At 35.8% G+C, this 23,949-nt stretch overlaps 1 protein-coding gene across 1 annotated transcript in view; it reads right to left on the minus strand.

Annotated features, from left to right (window-relative positions):
• The window catches only part of LDAH (lipid droplet associated hydrolase), a 120,249-nt gene that overhangs the window by 57,534 nt on the left and 38,766 nt on the right, over window positions 1–23,949 (minus strand). Inside the window, exon 4 of the mRNA XM_063078711.1 lies at window positions 20,321–20,490. Within this exon, the coding sequence (XP_062934781.1) occupies window positions 20,321–20,490 (170 nt within the window). The remainder of the gene's footprint in view (window positions 1–20,320; window positions 20,491–23,949) is intronic.

Genomic DNA, 23,949 nt, shown 5'->3' on the forward strand with positions numbered 1-23,949 from the left:
ATAAGTTAAATATACATACATACATACATATATATATATATATACATACATATATATATATATATATATGTATATATATATATATATATATATATAATTGCCATTCATCCATTGATTTCAGGGGGAAAAATTGTATGTTTCCTTTGGCCCCAAATTAACACGTTTGCCAAAATACTAAATCTTACTAAAACAGACACAATTACTTCACTGATTAACAATTCTCATCCCTGGATTGCATTCTTTACGTGAGTGGCTGGGGGGGGCGGTGATGGGTAACACCTTAGCATGTAGGAATGCACCCTGTTGCTATAAATGGGACTTCTGGCTATACCAGAGTCAAATATCTCCATAATCACCTTAAAACAAGCCTGACTATGGTCTATCATACTGACATTTGGGGATCCTTGATAAAAAAGCTGACTTGTATCTACTCACCCTACCGTGAAGGCCATAAGTCCATGTGTTGACAAGTTCAGCCTCCACAAAGCCTCCAAATAACAAATTTAATATACAACCCTAATTATAAATAAGAAACAACAGATTGGCAGTCAGAGTAAAGCCTGTAACACAGAAGAGAGACAGCAAGACAAATATAAAGGAAACTCAAAGAAAAAGACAATGAAGATCAGAAGAAATTATAATTTATTTACAGATGAGAGAAAGTATTACACAAATGAAGAATGGGACATAAAAAGAACACTCAAGGGCCGAGCCCGTGGCGTACTCGGGAGAGTGCGGCACTGGGAGTGCGGCAACGCTCCCGCCGCGGGTTCGGATCCTATATAGGAATGGCCGGTGCACTCACTGGCTGAGTGCCGGTCACGAAAAAGACAAAAAAAAAAAAAAAAAAAAAAAAGAACACTCAAAATAAGTTAATATTCTTAAAAATTAAAAAAAGACTTTAATTTAAAAAATTGGATTTTTCAATTAAAAAGAAATGATTGGAAGATTAAGAGTGGAAGAAATCTCACTCAAAGCACAGAGATAGTGGAAAGAAAATCAGAGATCCAATCCAGAAAAACTAATGCCTTATTAAATGAATTCCATAAAAAAAAAAAGATGTAAAAAAAGTAAAGGAAACCTAGCAGAACACCATGGAATACTACTCTGCCATAAAAAATAATGAAACTCTGCCATTTGCAACAACATGGATGAGCCTGGAGAAACATATGTGAAGTGAAATAAGCAAAGCACAGAGGGATAAATACCACATGTACTCACTCGTAAGTGGGAGCTGAGAGAGAAAGAAGGAAGGAAAGAAAGACCAGAGTGGTGCATTGGACTTGAAAAGGGAGAGAACATACCTTGGGTTACAAAATGGAGTGGGGGGGATGGGGGAGGGGGAGGTAGGTTGGGGATAATTGAGTGGGGGACACGAGGTACAAATGCAACTTGTGGTAATGGGCACGCTGCCAGCACGAATCTGGCCTTCACATCTCAGGCATGAGGGGTGATGATCAGCTTTGTATCTCATGAATATTCATAACAAGTAAAAAAATTAAATAAAAAACAAAAACCACCATTGAACATATACCTCATATTATTTTTTCCCTTTATGGTACTTATCCAGATTTGTGTGTGTGTATGTATTATATACTGCAAAATGAGTCACTTAAGGTAGATAACATAGTTTTGTGTCCATTAGTCCACTACTTTCCCCACCCCTCTGCCTCTGGTAACCATTATTCTATTCTCTGCTTCTATGAGAACCACTTTTTATATTCCACATCTAAGTTTCTTCCACTTCAGGGGATTTTTTTGTAGGCTATGTCGCATACTGTTTCAACGATTTTCCATAGAAGCAAGAAGGGAGTGTAAACCATCTCATACATAATGGGTAACCATAGTAGAGAGCCTTTTCTTTCCTTAAAGATTACATTCATATTTCTCATCTCCACAAACAGACCTAGAAAGAAGCTTCTGGCTGGAATAAGCAATAGCCACAAAAAGGCAATGTCACAGAATTTTGTTCATCCGTTTCCACCCTCCTCTTTGTTATCTCTTCTCAGACTGCTATGCTCTATTCACTGAGATTCCATGAATTTGCCCCTCTATGAACAATGCTTAAGTGTGGCAAGGTACAGGCTATGTTTTTCAAGATCTGCATCCATCCAATTGCAAAGGTATTCACATAGACAACACCTTTGCCTTAGCGTGGGCCACTCACTCACACCCCTGAGCTTCTTTTTTTTTTTTCTTGGCAGCTGACCAGTACAGGGATCTGAACTTGTGACCTTGGTGTTTTAAGGCTGTTCTCTAACCAACTGAGCTAACTGGCCAGCCCCCCAGAGCCTCTTAATATTCTACTATGAACCTCATGATCAGATGCAAGTTGAATGTGGCCATACTTTCAAATAAGGTCTGCTTCACCCAAGCAGTAGGATGAATAATGTTAATCCCAACCTGTGATTTTGTTATTACATCAAATAATAATCATGAGGCAGACCATAAAAAGGCATATGAGTACTTATCAACAACCCAAACTATTTTTGATGGAGAGGCGGTTGGGAAAGTCAGTGTTAAAAAAAAACTTGCAAGGAAAGCCAAAGGCCTAGCTAACTGAGTAGAGTAGGAAGAGTAAAAACATAGGTTAAGAGCAGGGAAGAGGGGCAGGATAAGAGGCTGGGCAGGCTGTTATCCTTTTACTTTCCTCTTGATTTGTTGTTATCTATTGCTGTGAAAGAAATTAACCAAAAACTTTGTGGCTTAAAACAATACACATTAGTTATCTCACAGTTTCTATCAGTCAGGAGTCCAGTATGGCTTAGCTGAGTCTTCTGCTTAGGGTCTCACAAGGCTGCAATCCAGGTGTCAACTGGGGCTATGGTCTTGGGCTCATCTAAGGTTGACTGTGTAATGATCCAAGATCATTAAGGTTGTTGACAGGATTCAATTCCTCGCAGTAAAGCACCAAGGGCTTCAGTTTTTTGTTGGCTGTTGGCTGGAGGTTGGTTTCAACTTCTAGTGGCCACTTGCAATTCCTTGCCACACGGGCCTCTCAACATAGACTACCTACAAGATGGCAGCTTGATCTCTCCAGCAAGGGATAGAGACTTCAGCAAGACAGGCCTTACAATCATATGTATGTAAACCACATACATGTAATCACATACATCCTGTCTGTCACCTCTACCATATTTTGTTGATTAGAAGCAAGTCACAGGCCACACCCACACACATGGAGGAGACTATGTACAAGTATGAACATTAAGGAAGTGCAGATTATGGGAGACCACCCTACAGTCTGTCCACCACATTCCTCACCTCTTTCCTCTTATGTTAAGTATTTTCTACAAAAGCTTATGCTGTCCAATTTAAGAAATCTTTACTCCAAGGCCTTAATAATATCGTTCAGTTCTATCTTCTAGAAGCTGAATTAGTATTGCTCCCTTGGATGAATACAGTTGCTGTCTCCTGCCGCTGATCTGTACCCTCTTTCACTGTCAAATGGACAATTATTTCCTTAAGGTCACTGCATGTGGTTAGGGTAATTTATATGAACAGAAGAAGTCAGTGGCCTTTATGAACCAAGTGAGAATTTTACCGAGTAGCAGCTGCTGAAGTTGTAACTTCCACATAGTTTAATTAATCCAGTAAAACAAGAAAAAGAAAGGAATGTCTTCTTTTGGAATGTGTAAGGGAAAGTAATATCCTATGCTAGAACTTGCAAAGGTGCAAAGAAGAAAAAGATCCAGTTCCTGTCCTTGGGGCTATAATAAAAATTAGACTTAAGCTACAAGCCACTACAGAAAAGCTAATATTAGACAACATGATTAGCTCAAAAGCAGCAGAAGCTATACTCAGTCAGAGCAATCAGGAAAGTTTTCACGTAGGAAGTGGCATATTTGGCTTATTACTTATTTGTCATTTTTTCTATTTATAACTTGTCTTGTGCCCAAAAGGATTTAAGAAAGTTGGCATTTGATATGGGCCTTATAGGTTAATTTGGTTGAGCCTTAAGAGGGACTGCACTGAACTGGACAATATTTAAAATGAATATGATATATATTTATATATATAAACTATAAGTAGACCAACTTTCTGTTATGAAGTAATATGATCAAATTTCTTTTTTTTTTTTTTTTGTCGTTTTTTCGTGACCGGCACTCAGCCAGTGAGTGCACCGGTCATTCCTATATAGGATCCGAACCCGCAGCGGGAGCGTCGCCGCGCTCCCAGCGCAGCACTCTACCGAGTGCGCCACGGGCTCGGCCCGATCAAATTTCTTTTTAAAAAAAGAATATGCATTACCATTAAGCGACTAACAATAGTGAAGAAATATACCCCATTACAGGAAATTTGAAAAACAAAAAATAAGTAGAAAAAAAATCATCCCAAAACTCGCCACTTAAATACATAATACATTCGTTTTGGTAATTTTATTGTCAAGCTTTTCCATGTATGTTTTCTTTTGATATATTCTCTCTATATATTTTTACATATTCCTACGTCCTTTTTAATGTTTTATAATTAACTTTTATGTATTACAATGTCTTTTGAAGATATAATTTTAATAGTTGCACATTCCATACTCTATTTAACCTTTCCTTTAGAGTTGGACATTAGGATGTTTCCAATATTTTGCTATAACAAATAATATTTTTACATGAGTGTTTTCTTTGTCTTTGAGATGATTTTCTTAACATAGATTCCAAAGAAAAGAATTAGTAGGTTCAAAGGGTATAAGCATTTTTTTATAGGAATTATGTTTTCTGATAACACATGATCATTGAAAAAAAATAGAAACAGTGTAGAGTCTCTACTCTAATACAACCTTTACCCTTAACCACCAGAGGTAACTACTATGACCCACCTGGTGTTTACCTGTTCAGATATATTTTATTAGCTACTTCTTCAGTGAATTATCTGTTGTGTACTTTGTATTTTTATCTGAGAAGTTGCTATTTTTTCTATGGATTTCTACAAATTCTTTATAATAAGAAGTTAACCTTTTAGCCATTAGACTAAAGAAACAGGGACTTCAGGGTCGAACGCGTGGGTTTAAATTCTAGTATTGCTATGTACTAGCTGGCTAACCCTGAGCAAGTTACTTATATCCTTTCTAAGTCTTAGTTTACTTACATATAATGGGATAATATAGCCCCTTTGAAGAGTTGTTATAAGGATTAAATAACATTCATAAATTATAATTATAGTAATATAATAAATAATAATAATAATAATAAAAATATTTAATAGTAATTTGATCTTTAATTACTGTAAATATCTACAAGGGAATTAGGCATCTTAAATAAATTTTTATATCTTAATAAATAACAAAGCAAAAACAGCTCAAATTTTCATTTTTTTTCTTATTAAATAAAAATAAAATTGAGAAGAAGTGCTGCATTATTCTCTCTAGTCTAAGCATGGAAACTCAAGGGACAAGCTAATTAGCTTTAAAATGACCTATATAAGATCATGAATTCAAAATCTGTGGTGATGTCATCAAGATGGTGAAATAGACAATTCCCAGCATCATACCTTCCCACAAGTAACCAATTTACAACTATTAAAAAGCAATGACTGCCAACCTGAAACCACTGGAGCTGGGGGAGGAGGAGGAGAGACCTGCGGAGTTCATGAAGGCACAAGAGGCAATGGTGAGAGAGTGTGCGGACAGGGCCTATTGTTCTGAGTCAGCTCAGTACAGAGGTGGGGACTAGATGGCACACAAGCTGGAAAACTGCTGCAGTGGCACCCTTAGCATAAACCTGCGTGAATGGTGCAGGGTAAAAGGGCTTTGGAGTGCACCATACCAGCCCACAGGCCTTAGAATCCACTGGCAGGATTCCTCCAGGCCCACATAGAAAACTCACTCAACAAATAAGGACACACAGCAGCTAAGAGCAAAGGGATAGAAAAAGATATTTCATGCAAATGGAAACCAAAAAGAATGTAATGACTGACCAAGCCAAGATGGCTCTCACCCTGGCCAAGGATGTAGCCAACAGGGCTCTTTAAGAACCAAGCATAAACATAAAAAGGTCTCCTATTTTGGCTGTTGTTCACTGGCAATGTATGCTTTTAGCAGAGTGACACCTCATCAGAAATGTTGATTAGAACTGAAAGCCATTGTCCCCAGATAGCTTTTAAATCATAGAATAGAATTTAAAGTTGAGAAGCCTGAAAATCTGAAAGCTCCAGGGCTTCGCTAAAAATTTTCTGGAGATGAATACCCTCCACTATATCCCTATAACCCAAAATTTTTCTCAAGGTTTCTCCCCCTATCCCTTGCTTCAAGCATGCCACCCACTCTGATTTAATTTCTTCCCATTTCTATTTCTCTTTATTTATTTCCTTTATTCAGACAAGCTGGTTGGACCATCTGCCTTTAGATTTGCCCTGAATACTACTTCTCTAATTTACCATTGTAGTTACATATTCTGTGACCTTTGGAAAAGCCACTTGGCCAGCTCAAGTTCTTGTGACAACACAGCCTTGGCCTGTCTTTCTTTGCTTCTATATCTTAGTGGGACAATCTTTCAGACAATAGACAATTCATTAGTTTTCTAAACAGAAAGCATCATGCAAATGGAAACCAAAAAAGAGCAGGAGTAGCTATACTTATATTAGAAAAGATAGACTTCAAGCCAAGAACAGTAAAAAAAGATAAGGAAGGCCATTATGTAAAAAATGATAAAAAATCAACTCAACAAGAGGATATAACAATTCTAAATATATACATATCCAACTCTGGAACACCCAGTTATATAAAGCAATTACTATTGGACCGAATAGGAGAGACCGACTCCAACACAATAATAGCTGGGGACTTACTGACCCACTTTTAGCAAACGAGAGATAATCCAGACAGAAAATTAACCAGAAAACATCAGAATTAATCTCTACTATAGGCCAACTTGACTTAACATTTATAGAACATTTCATCCAACAGCTGCAGAATACACATTCTTCTCAGCAGCACATGCAATATTCTCTAGAATAGACCATATTGTTAGGACACAAAACAAGTCTCAACAAATTTTAAAAAAGCAAAATCATACCTTATCTGACCACAGTGGAATAAAATAGAAATTAACAACAAAAGGGACATTAGAAACTGTACAAATACATGGAAATTAAACAACGAATGGGTCAAAGAAGTAATCAAGAAGAAAATTTAAAAATTTCTGGAGACAAATGAAAATGAAAACACAATATTCTGGAACCTATGGGATACGGCAAAAGCAGTTCTAAGAGGGAAGTCTACAGCAATAAATGCCTATGCTGAAAAAGAAGACAGACTCCAAATAAACAACCCAACGTTACAACTCAAGGAGCTGGAAAAGCAAGAACAAACCAAACTCCAAATCAGTAGAAGGACAGAAAACACAAAGATCAGAGCAGAAATAAATGAATTAGTCATTAAAAAAAAATACAAAAGATAGATGAAACAAAGAGTTGGATTTTCAAAAAGATAAAATTAACAAACCTTTAGCTTGAATAACAAAGAAAAAAGGGGAGAAGACTCAAATAAATAAAATCAGGAATGAAAAAGGGGATATACAGCTAATACCACAGAAATACAAAGGGTTATAAGAGATTACTACAAACAACTATATGCGAAAAGAATGGAAAACCTATAAGAAATGGATAAAATGCTGGATACATACAACTTACCAAAATTGAATCATAAAGAACTAGAAAATCTACACAGACCAATAATGAGATTGAAGCAGTAATAAAAAGTCTTACAACAAAGAAAACCCCCAGACCAGATGGTTTTACTGCCGAATTATACCAAATATTCAAAGAAGAAATAATACCAATTCTTCTCAAACTCTTCCAAAAAGTTGAAGAGGAGGGAATACTTCTAAACTCATGATACAAGGCCAGCATTACCCTCATACTAAAACCAGAAAAAGACACACAACAAAAGAAAACTACAGACCAATATCCCTAATGAACATAGATGCTAAGATCCTCAACAAAATACTAGCCAACAGAATCCAGCAACACATGTAAAAGATCAGACACTGTGATCAAGCAGGATTCATCCCAGGAATGCAAGGATGGTTCAATGTATGCAAATCTGTAAATGTGATACATCACATCAACAGAATGAAGGAAAAAAAAAAAGATAATTTCAAAGATGCAGAAAAAGCATTTGATAAAATCGAACACCCCTTCATGATAAAAACACTCAACAAATAAGGTATAGAAGGAATGTACCTCAACACAATAAAGGCCATATACAACAAACTTACAACTAATAACATACTGAATGGACAAAAATTCGAGGCTTTTTGTGTAAGATTTGGAAGAAGACAAAGATGCCCACTTTCCCCACTCTTATTTAACATAGTACTAGAAGTTCTAATCTGCGCAATAAGGCAAGAGAAAGCAATAAAAGGCATTCAAATTGGAAAGGAGAAGTCAAACTATCCCTATCTGCAGACAACATGATCATATATGTAGAAAACCCTAAAGACTCCACCAAAAAATTACTGGAACTAATAAACGAGTTCAGTAAAGTGGCAGGATATGAAATAAACACACAAAAATCAATAACCTTCCTATAGGCCAACAACAAAATAGTTGAAGAAGAAATCAAGAAAGTAATCCCATTCACAATAGCTACCAAAAAAATAAAATACCTGGGAGTAAATTTAACAAAGGAGGTGAAATACTTCTACAAAGAAAACTATAAAATATTAGTGAAAAATACTGAAAAGGACACAAATAAATGGAAAGATATCCCATGTTCATGGGTTGGAAGAATTAACATCATCAAAATGTCTATATTCTCCAAGGCAATCAACACAGTCAATGCAATCCCTATCAAAATACTAATGACATTCTTCACAGAAATAGAAAAATGGTCTTAAAATTTGTATGGAACCACAAAAGACCCCATAGAGCAAAAGCAATCTTTAACAAAAAGAACAAAGTTGGAGGCATCACACTTCCTGATTTCAAAATGTACTATAAAGCCATAGTAACCAAAACAAAATGGTACTGGCGTAAAAAGACAAATTGACTAATGGAATAGAATAGGCAGCCCCAAAATAAACCCACACATTTACAGCCAACTGATTTTCAACAAAGGTACCATAAATATACAGTCAGGAAAAGACAGCCTCTTCAACCAATCAAGCTTAGAATACTGAATATCCACAGGTAGAAGATTTAAACTAGACCCCTGTCTCTTATCATACATGAAAATCAGCTCAAAGTGGATCAAAGACCTAAATTTAAGACCAAAACTATGAAAAAACTAGAAGAAAACACAGGGGAAATACTACACAAAATAGGAGTGGGCGGCGCTTTTTTAAGTGGGACTACAAAGGCATAGGCAACTCATGCAAAAATACATAAACGAGGCTACATTAAACTAAAAAGCTTCTGCAAAGCAAGAGAAACTACCAGCAAAGTGAAGAGACAACCTACAGAATGGGAGCAAGTGTTTGCCAACTACACATCAGACAAGGGGCTAATATCCAAAATATGTAAGGAACTTAAATGACTCAACAGCAAAATACCAAATAACTCAATTAAAAAATGGGCAAAGGACCTGAACAGACATTTCTCAGAAAAAGACATACAAATGGCCATCGGGCACATGAAAAATGTTCAACATCACTAATCATCAGGGAAATGCAAATTAAAACCACAATGAGATATCATCTCAGGCCAGTTAGAATGGCTATTACCAACAAGACAAAAAAATACAATTGTTGGCAAGGATGTGGAGAAAAAGGAGCTCTCCTTTATTGCTGGTGGAAGTGTAAATTGGTACAGACACATTGGAAAACATTATGGAGGTTCCTCAGAGAACTACAAGGAGATCTACCCTATTACCTAGCTATCTCACTATTGGGTATACACCCAAAGGAAATGAAATCAATATATCAAAAAGACACCTGCACTCCCATGTTCATCGCAACACTATTCATAATACCCAAGAGATGAAATCAACCTAAATGTCCATCAACAGATGAATCGATAAAAAAACTGGTATATATATATACAATGGAATACTACTCAGCTATGAAAAAAAGTGACATCCTATCATTTGCAGCAATATGGATGGAACATCATGTTAAGTGAAGTAAGTCAGGCTCAAAAAGATAAATACCATGTGGTATCACTCATATGTGGAATCTAAGGGTAAAAAAAAGTGATTCTCATAGAAGTAGAGAGTAGAATAATTATTACTAGAGGTTGGGAGGATGAAGAAAAGTGGTGGACTAATAAGTACAAAACAATGCCATCTACCCTAAGTGAATCATTGTGCAGTATATGCATGTACTGAAACAACATACTGTACCCCAAAAATATGTACAAATAAATGTTAAAATTAAAAGAAAACACTAACCAACCAACCAACAAAATAAATCAACAACAAGCAAAAAAAAAAGACCATGAACTCTCATACCAAATCTCTCTATAACAAACTATGAAATATATCTATACTTTTCTTTAAGCCAATTTCACATTCTGTTTGAAGAAGCCATTTGTTGCATTATAAAAGCAATTTGTGGTTCATTTTGTATGTTAAGTCTCTTCTGGACACTACTTTTTACCAATCTTTAAATACACCTTTATTTTTTTAACTTTTTTTCTGTCTTCCTAAAATTTGCAAATATATTAACTTTCATAATTAGAAAAAACCTTCAATTTAAAGAAGCATCTTGCAAACCAATTATAAGAACACATTTTGGGGACAAAGAAAATCTGAATATGAACTGTGTGAGGGTATTTCCAAAAGATCACAGAAAGATTTGTATTATCTTTCAATTCTATTTTTCCATGAACTTTTTGAAGTACCCTCATATTAGATGATCAAAGAATCACCAATGATTTTGGTAGGTGTGATAATGACATGGTAGTTATATAAGAAAATGTCATTTGTTCAAGATGCACAATGAAATATTTAAGGGTGAAATATCATGAGGACCACAATTTACCTGAAAATATTTAAGAAAAAAAATGAGGTAAAGGTAACAAAATATTAGTAGCCATATTAATCTGGATAATGAGTACTCAGAGATTTATTATACATTATTTTAATTTCTGTTTGAAATTTTTCATAATAAAATTTTAAATTATCAATTAAAAATATGCCTATTGCTTTTTCCTTTCCTTCTATATTAGCTTTACTTTCCCTCTATATTAGCTTATATAGCTATATTCTTCATTATATTCTATATTATATATAAACATACAGGTTATATAGCAGATGTAGCTTATGTTTTACTGAGACAGGTTGCAGCTAGACATACCTTCAAACTCCTCAAATTCCTTTAGGCTATGCCTAAATTTCAATCCTTACAACACACTGGGGCATAAGTTCCACATATGCCAGACTGGTAGCTTCCCCTCACAAGGAAAATATTCTCAAAATTTGTTACAGTTCTACACGCACAACTACTTCAGTGCTTGAAGACACAAAAATATAGACACTGGCATTTGCTGGATTGCAGAGGGTCGCTGCAAAGCATAAGATTAAGAGTTTGCACACAAAAGAGCAGGACTTAAATCAACTTCCACTGACAGACCTCTGATACCTTGCCACTTAAATCCTGGAACTTAAGATTTCAAGAAAATAAGAATGAAAAATATAGTCCTATCCCAGGTTTGACCTTGATAACTCAAGGAAATGAGAAAATAGATCTTGGTAGTGCTGTTACCCCTAACAAGCTGGATATCAGCACCTTTACCCAAGGCGGTCTCTGTGCTTGTGGACAAGTCATAGGTGTAAAGAGCTAGAGCACATTAATGCAGAAAAACAGACCTTTCCTTTAGGGAGGGAACTTGATTTGTATTCTTCCTGCTTCCACAAGATGATATGAGAAGACAGAGCTGACATGTCACAGAAACAATAAGGACAGATTTAATTGTCCACGGCATTTCAATGTGTTCTACGTTCCAAGCTCTTAGAAAGCTTAGGTTGGTGGTTTTCAAACTTGGGCATGCATCAGAATCACCTGCAGTGCTAGTTAAATCACTGATCAGTGGGCCCCAGCCCTAGAGCTTCTGATTCAGTAGGGCTGCATGGAGTCCAGGAATTTGCATTTCTAACAAGATCCCAAGGGATGTTGATACTGCTTTGAAAAATACTGGCTTAGATATTTGAATAAGTGCCTAATGTCATCTATTGTATTCTACTTACGACTACTTCTAGGCCAGGAGAAGGTGGTGATAAAATGTGTTAGGCAGTGAGTGTATGGCTTTCTCTGGCCAGTAGCTACTTCACTTCATTTGCCCTACCTGTCCCTTTAAACACATCTCATTTCCTCCCAAGATATTGGATATTTGAGAGCATAGGGAAAATTTTCTATATCTGACAGTATATCAAGATATACAAATACTAAAATGGCTCAATATTTAAATCTGAAAAGTGTCCAGAAATTCTCAGATGAAATGCATTAGATAAAGTACTAAGTATTAACATGCATGATGAATGTTCTACTATAAATCCCTATTTTCACTTTCTTGCAGCTTTCCAAAAAATTAGCCCTTTGTGGGGAAACTTTCCATGCTTGGTTTCAGCCCAAGGTGAATTTTTTTTTTTTGCAAAGTTTGAGAAAAATATATTAAATAGTTTTTGAGTTATGAGAGGATGAAAAAAGCCCACACAATTTTTCCACTTTGAAAGCAATTTCAGGATTTTAAAAAATATGCACATAACTAAAAAATGGCTGAAGTTGAAAAGTTGAAACTTTCCATGTGTCTAGTTTGCAGCAAGGTATTCTGCTGAGTAATTCAGAAATGATAACGAACGTGTGTGAGCATACACATAAACAGACAAATATACTTGCATTTAAATACATGCATAAGTGATCAGGAAAAAGAGCATTTCATCATATTCATATACAAACTTTTCTCAGAGTAGATTTATTGTATTCTGAAGTGGATAGTCTTTCCCAAATCACAGTCGTTAGCTGACTGCCTGACCCCCTGTGGTTTTCATACACCAGGGTTTATTAATGGGTCACATGGAGACAACTGTCGAACTACTGTGCACTATGTTTGTAGAATCCTCCAATTTCCTTCACACTCTATCTCCTTCTGTCCCCAGATCAGTTCTAGGATTCTGATTCAGTCTTTTTGGTTCAATTTCTGCCTTTGGCCCAAGCCTCAACACCAACTCCCTTTATCGCCAATGCTCCAGAACATTCACACGTGCTCTCATTTCTCCCAATTCTCTTTGAACCTCCCAAAAGCATTCACTTGCTTCCCACTAAAATCCTCCTTGCACATATGAAGAACTCAAGTATTAAAGAAACAATAATAGAAATCTTAAGTTTAGGCCAAATAGGTTTTGCTGGTTTGTGAAAGTATCTGACTCTAACCATCTATAATCATAACCTTTCTAATTAACTCATCTGGAAAGCACATGATGAGAAAGTTAGAAAACAGGACACAGAGTCCTAGTTCTGCCACTTACTAGCTGATTGACATATGGGTTAGAGATATAACTACTTGGAACTTCAGTCTCATTTGTAAGATGGGAAAAATTAGGTGTTAAATGACCTTGCTACATGTGAACATGTTCTGTAAATTTCAAATGAATGTTAGGCATAATTATGGTTAGTAATGACAATAACATCAATTTAAAAAATTGATTCAGGTTTTTAGACTAAAATGAAGAAAAAAGTATAAGTTACGTATATTCTCCCCATTGCCTTGGGGGGATACACTTTTGCAAGGACACAAAGATTAAGAAAAAAATCAATTTTCCTAGTTTTCAACTGTGCAGGCTTAAAAGACAGATAAAAGGAGACATGTTCCAACAAACGTTCCTATTTCCCTTCCATTTTCAACACCTCTTTATGGGCTATTCCCCTCAACATACGTTAAATTCTCTCCCACAAAGAGGAAAAAAAATATTCCCTTGACCAGCTTCTTCCCTTCCCTGGCCAATTCCTGAATCACTATCCGTTTGTCACCTAATTTCCTGTAACCTCCTTTTTCCTATATTTCACTAAAAATGTTTTCCTCAAGGTCATCAAAGATCCTCCAATTACTAATACCAGAAGCCTGAAGTCCTCATCCTCTTCCACCTATGTTAGACTCAACTAACTCTGTTACCTTGGTTCAGTTATCTAATGCTATGTCACAAATCATCCCCAAAAGTATGGTTTAAAACCTCCATTATTATTTCTCATGATTCTGTGGGTTAGGAATTTAAAAAGGGCTCAGTTGAATGGTTCTTCTGCTCCATGTGGCATTGGCTGGGGTCACTCACTTGGCTGCATTCAGTGGTGGATGGGATGGGCTGCAAGGTCCAAGATTTCACTCATATGTCTGGTGCCTCATGATCCTCCTATGTGACCAGCTTGGATTTTCTCACAGCATGGTGGTCTCAGGGTTGTTGGACTACTTACATGGCAGCTGGCCAAGAGGGGGAAAATAGAAGCCCCCAGTCTCCTTAAGGTCAGGGCTTGGAAGTATCAGAACATCACTTCCATTGCATCCCATTGGAAAGCAAGTTACATGTACAGCCTAAACTCCAAGGGGAAGGGAAATAGACTTCACCTCTATCTAGCTAGGAAGGTCAGATCCACCTCTGTCAGCCTGTGTTCTCATATCTTACTGTTCCCTTCATGCAAACTATATTGCAGCCCAATCAGACCACTGCATGTACCCAGTGACAAAAACCATTCTTTTTTCATATTGTTCCCACTGCTTAGAATGCATAGTAACACCACCACTCATCCTTCAGTAGCCCTGTTCAAATACTCTAAAGTATTTGTAAAGTATTTGTTTGGAAAAGCTCTCCCATGAAGCTTTTTCTGACCCTTCTGGCTAGAAGACACCTCTCCCCTCAAAGCATTCAGAGTCTTCCAGTACAACCTCATATTGCCTTCCATTTCTCATCACTTAATCTAGGGACAGGACTCTGACAACAGTTACTATGACAAATGAATTATCTCCTATTCTTCTCCCTCCCTCCAGATTATCTCAACTGTTGAACACAACTTAGTGATGTTACATGAATGCTTTTTTACAAGCATGTCTAACTTTGACTGCAAACATGAAAGTTCAGCAGAATAGTGTAAGTGCACCACAGTCTAAATAACCTCATTGTTGGAGGAATATTTAAATTTATTTTTTCCCCTAATAAAGACAAAATGTACTCCTGAATCAACATATATATGATCTAATATGCTATTCTAACTCTTTCAGTAAAGCTTTTCAAGCTTCCCAGCTATAGTTGTGATTTATTTTGAGTTGCTAAAATTTTGAGTATCTAAAACACCCAAAACACTCTTTTCTCGGGATCCCAAAAGAAGTAAAAGAAAAAGGCTCTGAGTGATAACAACACACATGAACTTAATTTTGTCATTTTTACTCTTGTACCTTTATTTAGGACTTGTTCATTCTTACTGAGATAAATTATAACACGATTATCTGTTTTTTCCACCCATAGCAAATCTGTGGCAATAAATTAGAAGTAGGGAAGGGAAACGGTACCTAATACTAAGAAAGAAGATAGAAAAACTATAAAATAGAGAGACAGGAGACATCAAAAGAAAAGGAAAGAAAAGAAAAGAAAAAAGCACTATCACAAGAAATTTCAGGACATAGACAAAATTCCTTTGACTACATTATATTCTAGCATAACACTATCAAAATGATACTGTTAACATCACTGCCCTTGAATCACTAAGAAAAAATTCCTCTATAATCAATATGCATTGTTGAAGAAGGCATACAAATAATACATTTAGACAAATTGTCATCTAATTGGATAAAATAGTTTGTGCTTAAAGGAGTAAGTTTAAGTAATCTGGAAATTTCACTTAGAGAGGATACTTTTGCCAACCAGACAGACAAAGGAATCTTTCTGTTATTGTGCATTTTCCCCAAGAAAGGCCAAATAGTATAAAAAATTGTCTGTGATGGATCTAATATCTGTGGAAGGGGAGGAAGTGTTATCATTAAATGCTATATAAATTCTAAGAAGAAAATCAAAGTTAAATTACTTGATGTTCACCCTACGAGTCAGTGCAGAGAGAGCCCAGGTAAGAATCAGATGGCACATTTTTAGCATACAGAGGATTGATGATTAAAGAAAGAAGATACTAGATAGTGGTGATTAGACTACTTTTTGGTTTCCATGTCACCTGCCCCCCACCAATTGCTAGAGTATTCACAAGGTCTCCTTCTCCTTAAGCTATAACATAATGAGTCACATGAATCTAGTCATGCATACTATTGGGGCGTACAGTAATATCTGTAGGCTCTTTGGATATGATACCATTCAAAGTTTGAAAGAGCCATCAGATACCTTCTTGGACTCTCTCTATACCCACAGCTAACATAAGTGTACCTTACCCCAGAATTCAGAAAAAGCCAAGGCTGAATCCTGGCGAGGTACTTTCTCTCACTTCTCACCTATAAAATGAAAGATGGGACTAGATTGTCTCTAAAGCCCATCTCAGTCCTAAGATCCTATGGGTCTAAAAACAATTGCATTTATTATTATAAGTCATAACAGCTACTATTTAATAGTCTTCCAATTACCTATTTTCTCAAGCTTCTTTTTAAATTCTGTTAAAATATCTGAAGAATTTCTATAGTTGTATGTGTCAAACTTGCTTAAAAAAACAAGTAAAAAAATTTAAATACCAGATTTTTAGAAGAGGCATTTTTTTTTCAATATAATAAAATATAGGTCAGACAATATATCTGATACATGCAATAAGCCTCTTAAAATTACTTAAGACCATAGTTGTCTATGATTAGCTACAAAAATATTGTGAAGAATTGAACCAAAATAAAGCCAAATAAGCCAGCTACTAAACTACACATATGTCCTCAAAATGTTATGGGAGTCAAATATTCTGGTAAGAATAACAGCAGAGATGGAAACACAAGTTTCTTATTATCACACTTCATATGTTATAAAACATAACAGCTAACTTATTTTTGGCAAAACGATCAGGGATTGCAACACTGGCTTACACAAACTTACTTGATTGTCAAATGCATCTTAAATGGAGCATATCATGCTAACTTCAGACATACAGGCACTGTGTTGTCTTAGAGTAGCCCAGAGACACTAAACTTTCAGCACTTCAGCAGGGATCACACCACCAATATTATCTGGCCCAGGTATTTAATGGGGGGTGGGGGGGATTTCAACAATGTAGTTAATTGAAACCAGATAAACTTTTGACTAATAAACTCATACAGATGTTCACTGCTCCTTTATGGACAATTTATTGCACACATTATTTTCTAGAATACACCCTTTTTGAGAGGATAAAAGCACAGTTTCACATGTCTCTGAAAACTCAATAATCACAGTAAGAGTTATGTTTTCACAAACAGACTAGGTTAAACTCATGTTTTATCTTTTTTTCCCCCTTTTTACCACTGTTCCTGTAAGGACAAGAACACCTGAAAGAAGGGCACTAATCAGGAAGGTAAGAAGCTGAAGAAGCTAGGAGAAGATACATTAATCTTAAGATGCATTGTACTTCTTTCCTAACAAACATTAATGTGTCGAACAACTGTTTTCTCAAAAACACTAGAGAAGCCATACATTATATGCAGAATGGATTTGGGGCAAACAAACAAATAAAAACCAAAAGGACATATATGTGAAAAAGTTAATAGACAGTGAAAAACTCAGAAATGAATATTTTCTTCCCTATATTTATAGAATAGTAATGCTATTATTTCAAATATGGAAGTAATTTTTTAAATGTTTTTAAAGCTTTTAAAACACCTGCAAAATTAATAACCAAAAATTATATTTCATATCACACAGTATACTACATTTTGACAGGACCAAGTAACTGTCTACACTAGAAAATAAATTCATTATTTTAATTTATATATACATATCCTTATATCCACATACTTGATTGTACACCAGACAAGTGAAATCCTAACTTTAGAGTGGTGGGGTAGGCAGCTTCTGACATGGCTCTCAGTGACCCTCATCTCCTAGTATTCATGCCCTTGTGTAATTCTTTACCCCTGAGTACAGGCTGGATCTAGTAACTTGCTTCTAACAAAAAGAATACAGCAAAGTGATGGGATGTCACTTCTGTAATTAGATTACAGCCTGTGACTTCCATCTTGCCCGCAGACTCTCTCTCTGGCTCTTCTCCCAGGCTTGCTCTAATGAAGCAAGCGAGGGAGGCCAGCATGTTATGGAACTGAGGGTGGCCTCCACTCAACTTCCAGAGATGAACAAAGGCCCTCAGTCCAACAACTCTCAAGAAATTGAATCCTGCCAGGAATCAGGTGAGCAAATTTGGAAGCAGATCCTTCTCAAGTCACATCTTCAGATGAAACCGCAGCCCTGGAAGACCCCTTGATGACAGTCTTATGAGAGACCCTGAACAATAGGACCCAGGCTAAGCTGTGGCCAGATTTCTGACCAGAAACTGTGAGAGAATAAATGTGTATCACCCTATACTGCTAAGTTATGGGGCAATCTTATATACAGCAGTAGATAACTAATACAGTGGTTAAGCTAATGACTGAGCCAAAGATTCTACTATCATTTCCATATTAATAATAATAGCTTATACTTATATGAAACTTTTAAATTCCAGGTATCATTTTTAATACTTTACATAATTCCTCACAAAAATCTTTGGAGAACATATTATTATCCCATTTTACAGATGAGGAAACTGAGGTTTATATTTTTGAATATAACTATATTCAAAATTTCTTGTGCTCATCATCCTACTGAATGGTCAATGAGCAAAAGCTCCACTTCCTTTGGCACATGAATTCTCAAGAAAGCCAGTTTGTGTTCTATTTGAACACACAGTGCATAAATTTACTTAATTTCTTGAGCATTTGGATCTAAAAATAAAAATATGAACACTGTTTAATTCAGTAAGTGAAAGTAATCACTTCATTGGAAAAACAACTCACTAAGTTGTCCGAGATCACACTGAACAAAATGACAGCCAGTACCTGAACCTAGGTGTAATGGTTCTAAAGCAGCAACTGTGTAAGTAGAACCACTAAAAGACAAGGCTGGACACTGTAAAGATGTAACCACATAACATAGTTCTAGTAGAGATTCCAAAGGCATAAAAAAGATTAGAACCCACACAAAATGCTAAAAGCAAAAATATAAGCCTGCTTTCTGATTAAGAAGTCTTATATAGGGAAAAAAACCAACAAGAGTAGAAGCAATAACATGGTGTATGGAGTGCAATCTTGAATGTACTGAATTCACACTTAGAAATGAAAACTACATTTTCTCATACCCAATAAGAGAAAATGAAAAACCTCCACTTGGTGTTAAAAAACATAGCCAGGGAGGGCAATTATGCATAAGAAGTAAGCATGTTAAGCTGGCAGGAAAAGGAGCAAATTCCTAGTGAGCTCCAAGACCCACTGGAGATATTTTATCAAGTGAACACCCTAGGGCAGAAAGAAGCCGTGAAGGAGTCACTTCCCATCTTGCCTTCAGATTACTAGGTTAAACAGATCTCCTCACGCTCCCACACACCTTGTTCTTATACATGACAGCAGTTATCACAACTATAGTCTTTCTCCTCTGTTAGACTCTAGGCTGTCTTACCTCAAAGACTGTCTTATTCACTGGGATGTCCTCAAAGCATAACACAGTGCCTGACACATGGCAAATCCTTAATATGTTTGTTGAATGAAGGAATAAATTATCTTGTGAACTGCATCATTCAACAGGCCATTGCAACGGTATATGTTAGGAAAGTACAAGTTTTTGTTTTAAGTCACTTGTAGTTCATCTGTTTTCCTGGGCACTTTAAATAGGTCTTTGTGTCTCCGGTGTCATACTTAATATCTGGCACATAGTGACAACCAATAAGTGTTTGCGAATGAATGAATTTCTCAAAAAGGCTGCCAAGTTATAGAACACATAAAGATCCAGACTTACGACTTGTGACTAAATAAAGATTTAGTGTTCCACAGACAAATGTTTGTCTATCAACGATGATGATGATAAATTTTATTCTTCCTGAATGGAACAAACACATGAACATTTGCAAAAATAAAGACAGATACTTGTCTAGGTCTTAGCTGGTGACTGCTCTTAAATATTCCTTTATTAAAGACAGCAAGTTATATGTAATATAAGAACTCCAGAAAACCCTAGATTCAAAGACATTCATTTGGAAAATTCCTATCTCCCTTAGCATTATTATTTAGAACATTATGAGAATTTCATAAACATATACTCACAAAGGCCCACAGTAATATGGAGATAAGGATAAAGGCATCTACCAAGTATTCCACTCTCTGTTCTATTTATCAATTAATCAAAAGAAAAAAGAGCAAAGGAAAGTTGAAAGTTTGTGCATGTGCATATTCAAGCACTCACTGTCACCTCTTAAGGTATACTTACTGGGAGCTCAGGGGCACGCTTCAACATTTGAAGAGAAATATAGCAACCTATTGAATGGCCGATGAGCACAAGCTTCATTTCCTTTGGCACATGAGTTCTCAGGAAAGCCAGTTTGTGTTCTATTTGACCACACAGTCCATAAATGTCTTTAATTTCTTGAGCATTTTGATCTAAAAATAAAAATATGAACACTGTTTAGTTCAATAAGTGAACGTAATCACTTCATTGGAAAAACATCTTAAAAATAATGATAATGATAGTAGTACTTACCATTTATCAAAAGCCTACACAGTGCGATGGTTACATTATTAGGCACTCAAATTATGTCGATTAACCCTCACAATGATACTGGGAAGGAAGTTATTATCATCTTTGTTTTACAGGCAAAAATCTCAATGCTTCATAGACTTTAGGTAATAGACTGACAGTCACAGACCTATTCAGTGGGAGAGGCAAGATTCAAATCCAGGTTTCTTTGTTCTCAAAGCACATGAACTTCAAACTATTCATTCCATGAACTACTGTTAGCTTAGGTCAGTAGTTCTCAAACTTTAGCATGTATCAGAATCCCCTGAATGGCTTGTTAAAACAGATTTCTGGGACCCATCACCAGAGTTTCTGATTTCAGTAGGTCTCAGTTGAGGCCCAAGGACTTGCATTTCTAATTTTCCCAGTGATATTGATGAACTGGTCCCAGGACCACACACTGAGAACCACTGTTTTAAATTAACTTACATTATTAATAGACAGCTAAGCAAGTCCATGATGCTGCTTCATTATTTTAGATAATCTTTGCTCAAAGAATTCAGATTGAAAAACTTAATTAGAAATGTTGTAAAACTGTTCCTTTTAACCAGCATAGTCCTGACCTGAAATATCCTTCCTTCCTTTCACAAATGAACTGTTGTTTTCTGGATTCTTCAAGATCTAATTAAAACTTTACCTAGATAATCCTTAAAATAAATGAATGAGCCCTCCTCTGTGCTTAAACAGTACTCGAATCTTTTATTATAGCACTTTATCATTCTTGTATAATGTCTGTTTATGTGTTTATTTCCTCTCTTAGGCCATGAGTTCCTTGCAAGCAAGGTCCCTCTTTTCATCTCTGTGTCCTCTGTGACTAAGACACAGTAAATATGATTGCTGAGTGAAACATGAGCTAACTAGATGCTCTCTGAGGATGCTGTCAGCTCTAATATTCCATGTGTACAGAAAACTTCAATAGGTTTTCCCTATGAACATATACACAACCCCAATGACAGGGTGTAATATTTCAAAATATCACAAGGTAGTCAATTGCTTCCTAAATTTGAATCACTGGAATACTAAATTTCTTGCTCTTATTACTCTTGCAAGATATTGATGCAAACTATAATCAGTATGGCTCATTCAAATCTCATTATGAAGGACTGCTCTTCAGTATTGTCTGAACATTGTCTTTTTTTCCTTCAGTATTCATCATATCCTCTTGTTAGTCTGAAGTCCTATTCATCCTCCAAACTTGCAACAGGTGTTATCTCCACTGAGGAGCCTTTCTGTATGATTCAATATGTGGGGAGTAAGGTAGCCTTTCTTCAGTTTCCACAACATCCTGTTTATCACACCATACTACTTCTAATTCACTCCTAGTTTACAATATATATCTTGCTTATCTCTCTTCACCAAAGTCTTGCATACAGTTATTGCAAAGCTTTTTACTGAATCAACAAACCTCACTTCCCTATTTTTGTGGTCCTACTAACCTCCAGGTAAGACATGTTCTGCCCTAACCCTTCTTCCCAGGCCAGCCTATAATTCATTCTCCATTCAACAAGGAAGTTCAGCATAAAAAAGAATTGGGAAGAGACAGAATCTAGAAATCTGACTTTAGTAGGGCTCCTAATGGCTCCAAACAGACATTTTATTTGTTGGATATTATATTTAGGTTTGAATAGTTTATACTCAGCTACTCTCAGTATATCTTCACTAATCACTGTACCCAAAAGTGATCATATGATTCTCTGATATTCAGCAACAAAAATCTTATAATATTTGCAAACTGAGCTCTTTTGCAAAATACACAGGAGAGAGCACACCTGTGGTTACTAGAGGCAGGAATGGGGGATGGGGGAGGGATAGTGAGACGTTGGTTACTGAACATAAAACACCTAGATAGAAAAAATAAGTTCTATGGGTGTATAGTCAAGCTAGGCATCTATAATTAATAATAATTTACTGCACGTTATTAAATGGCTTGAAGAGAGAAGACTGAATGTCCTCATCACAAGGAAATGACTAAGTTTTATAATGATGAATGTGCTAATTACCATGATTTGATCATAACATATTGTATATATGTACTGATATTCATCTCTGTACTCCACAAATGTGTATAATCAATATGCTTCAATTAAAAAAAGTTAAGCCTTCCTTTCATTGGGATAGCACGGTATAGTACAAAGATCAGGGGCAATGGAGACAAGATCAATCTGGGTCTAAATCCCAGCTTAGTACCTTCCTAACTGTGTGACTTGGGCAAATCCTTCAACCTAGGCTTCAGTCTCCTCATACATAAAATAAAGATAATAATGCTGGCCTCCTAGGGCTGTTGTTTAAGTGTCTGGAATAAACTGTTTAATAAAGGAAAGCTATTATTGCTATCATTTCAATTCCTGTCATTTAAATCCTCCCCCAAACATACATGGGTATTTCAAAAAGTTCGTGGAGAAATGGAATGAAAAGATAATGTGAATTTTTCCATTAACTTTTTGAAGACCCCTTGTATACCAAGAACATTTACATGGTTAGAGCAAAGAAAAAAATTGAACTAAATGCAATAAACATTTTAAAACTTCACTGACACCAGAAATAAGTTCCTAAAACATTACATTTCAGATGAAATTTAATGAACATTATAATTCAGATAAGTATTCAGATGAATATTTCAGAAGTAGATCTGGCTTTACCTCTGGGAACCACTCAGTGGATTTTCAAGATAAACACACTACCTGTTAGTGTTTGCTTAAGTAATGAGATTAATGGGGAAAGTACTTCCTATAAATAGTCAATGTTAGAAAATTTAAAATGTGCTATCTGGACGTTATCTTTCAGTAAAAATGAATTAACTCTATACTTGACTATATACTTTCATTCCTATTATTATTTTAAGATATTCTGGAAAAATGCTAGTAATCATTAACTTTCCATAAAATGCAGTAAAAAATTACATTCATTTCTATCAAAATCAGAAAAATGATAATGCAGAAATTATTTACACCATTCTTTTTAAAGGGAAAATATACTTCAAGTTACAATAAACTGAGCACATTTGAAACATAATCTATTTCTGAAGAGAGAACTGCCTGAATTGAGAGATGGTAATCCAATTCACCATATCGTTATCAATAAACGGTCCTGAATATGATACTGACAGTTCCTTCTTAGAACCTGAACCTATTTTTTAGACCCATCTCTACTGGAATTCACTTCACAGTTCACCTATCAACCTAGAGTTCACTTCAAAAGGTACATATAACCTGTTCCTAAGTAGTTTGTAGAGGAATTAACTAATATCAGTACTTCACACTTACTTTTCAAAGTAAATTGTTCAAACTCATTGCTTCAGTTATTAAAATTTTTGTAAATTTTGG

The sequence above is a fragment of the Cynocephalus volans genome, chromosome 14, assembly GCF_027409185.1.
Source record: "Cynocephalus volans isolate mCynVol1 chromosome 14, mCynVol1.pri, whole genome shotgun sequence".
NCBI lineage: Eukaryota > Metazoa > Chordata > Mammalia > Dermoptera > Cynocephalidae > Cynocephalus > Cynocephalus volans.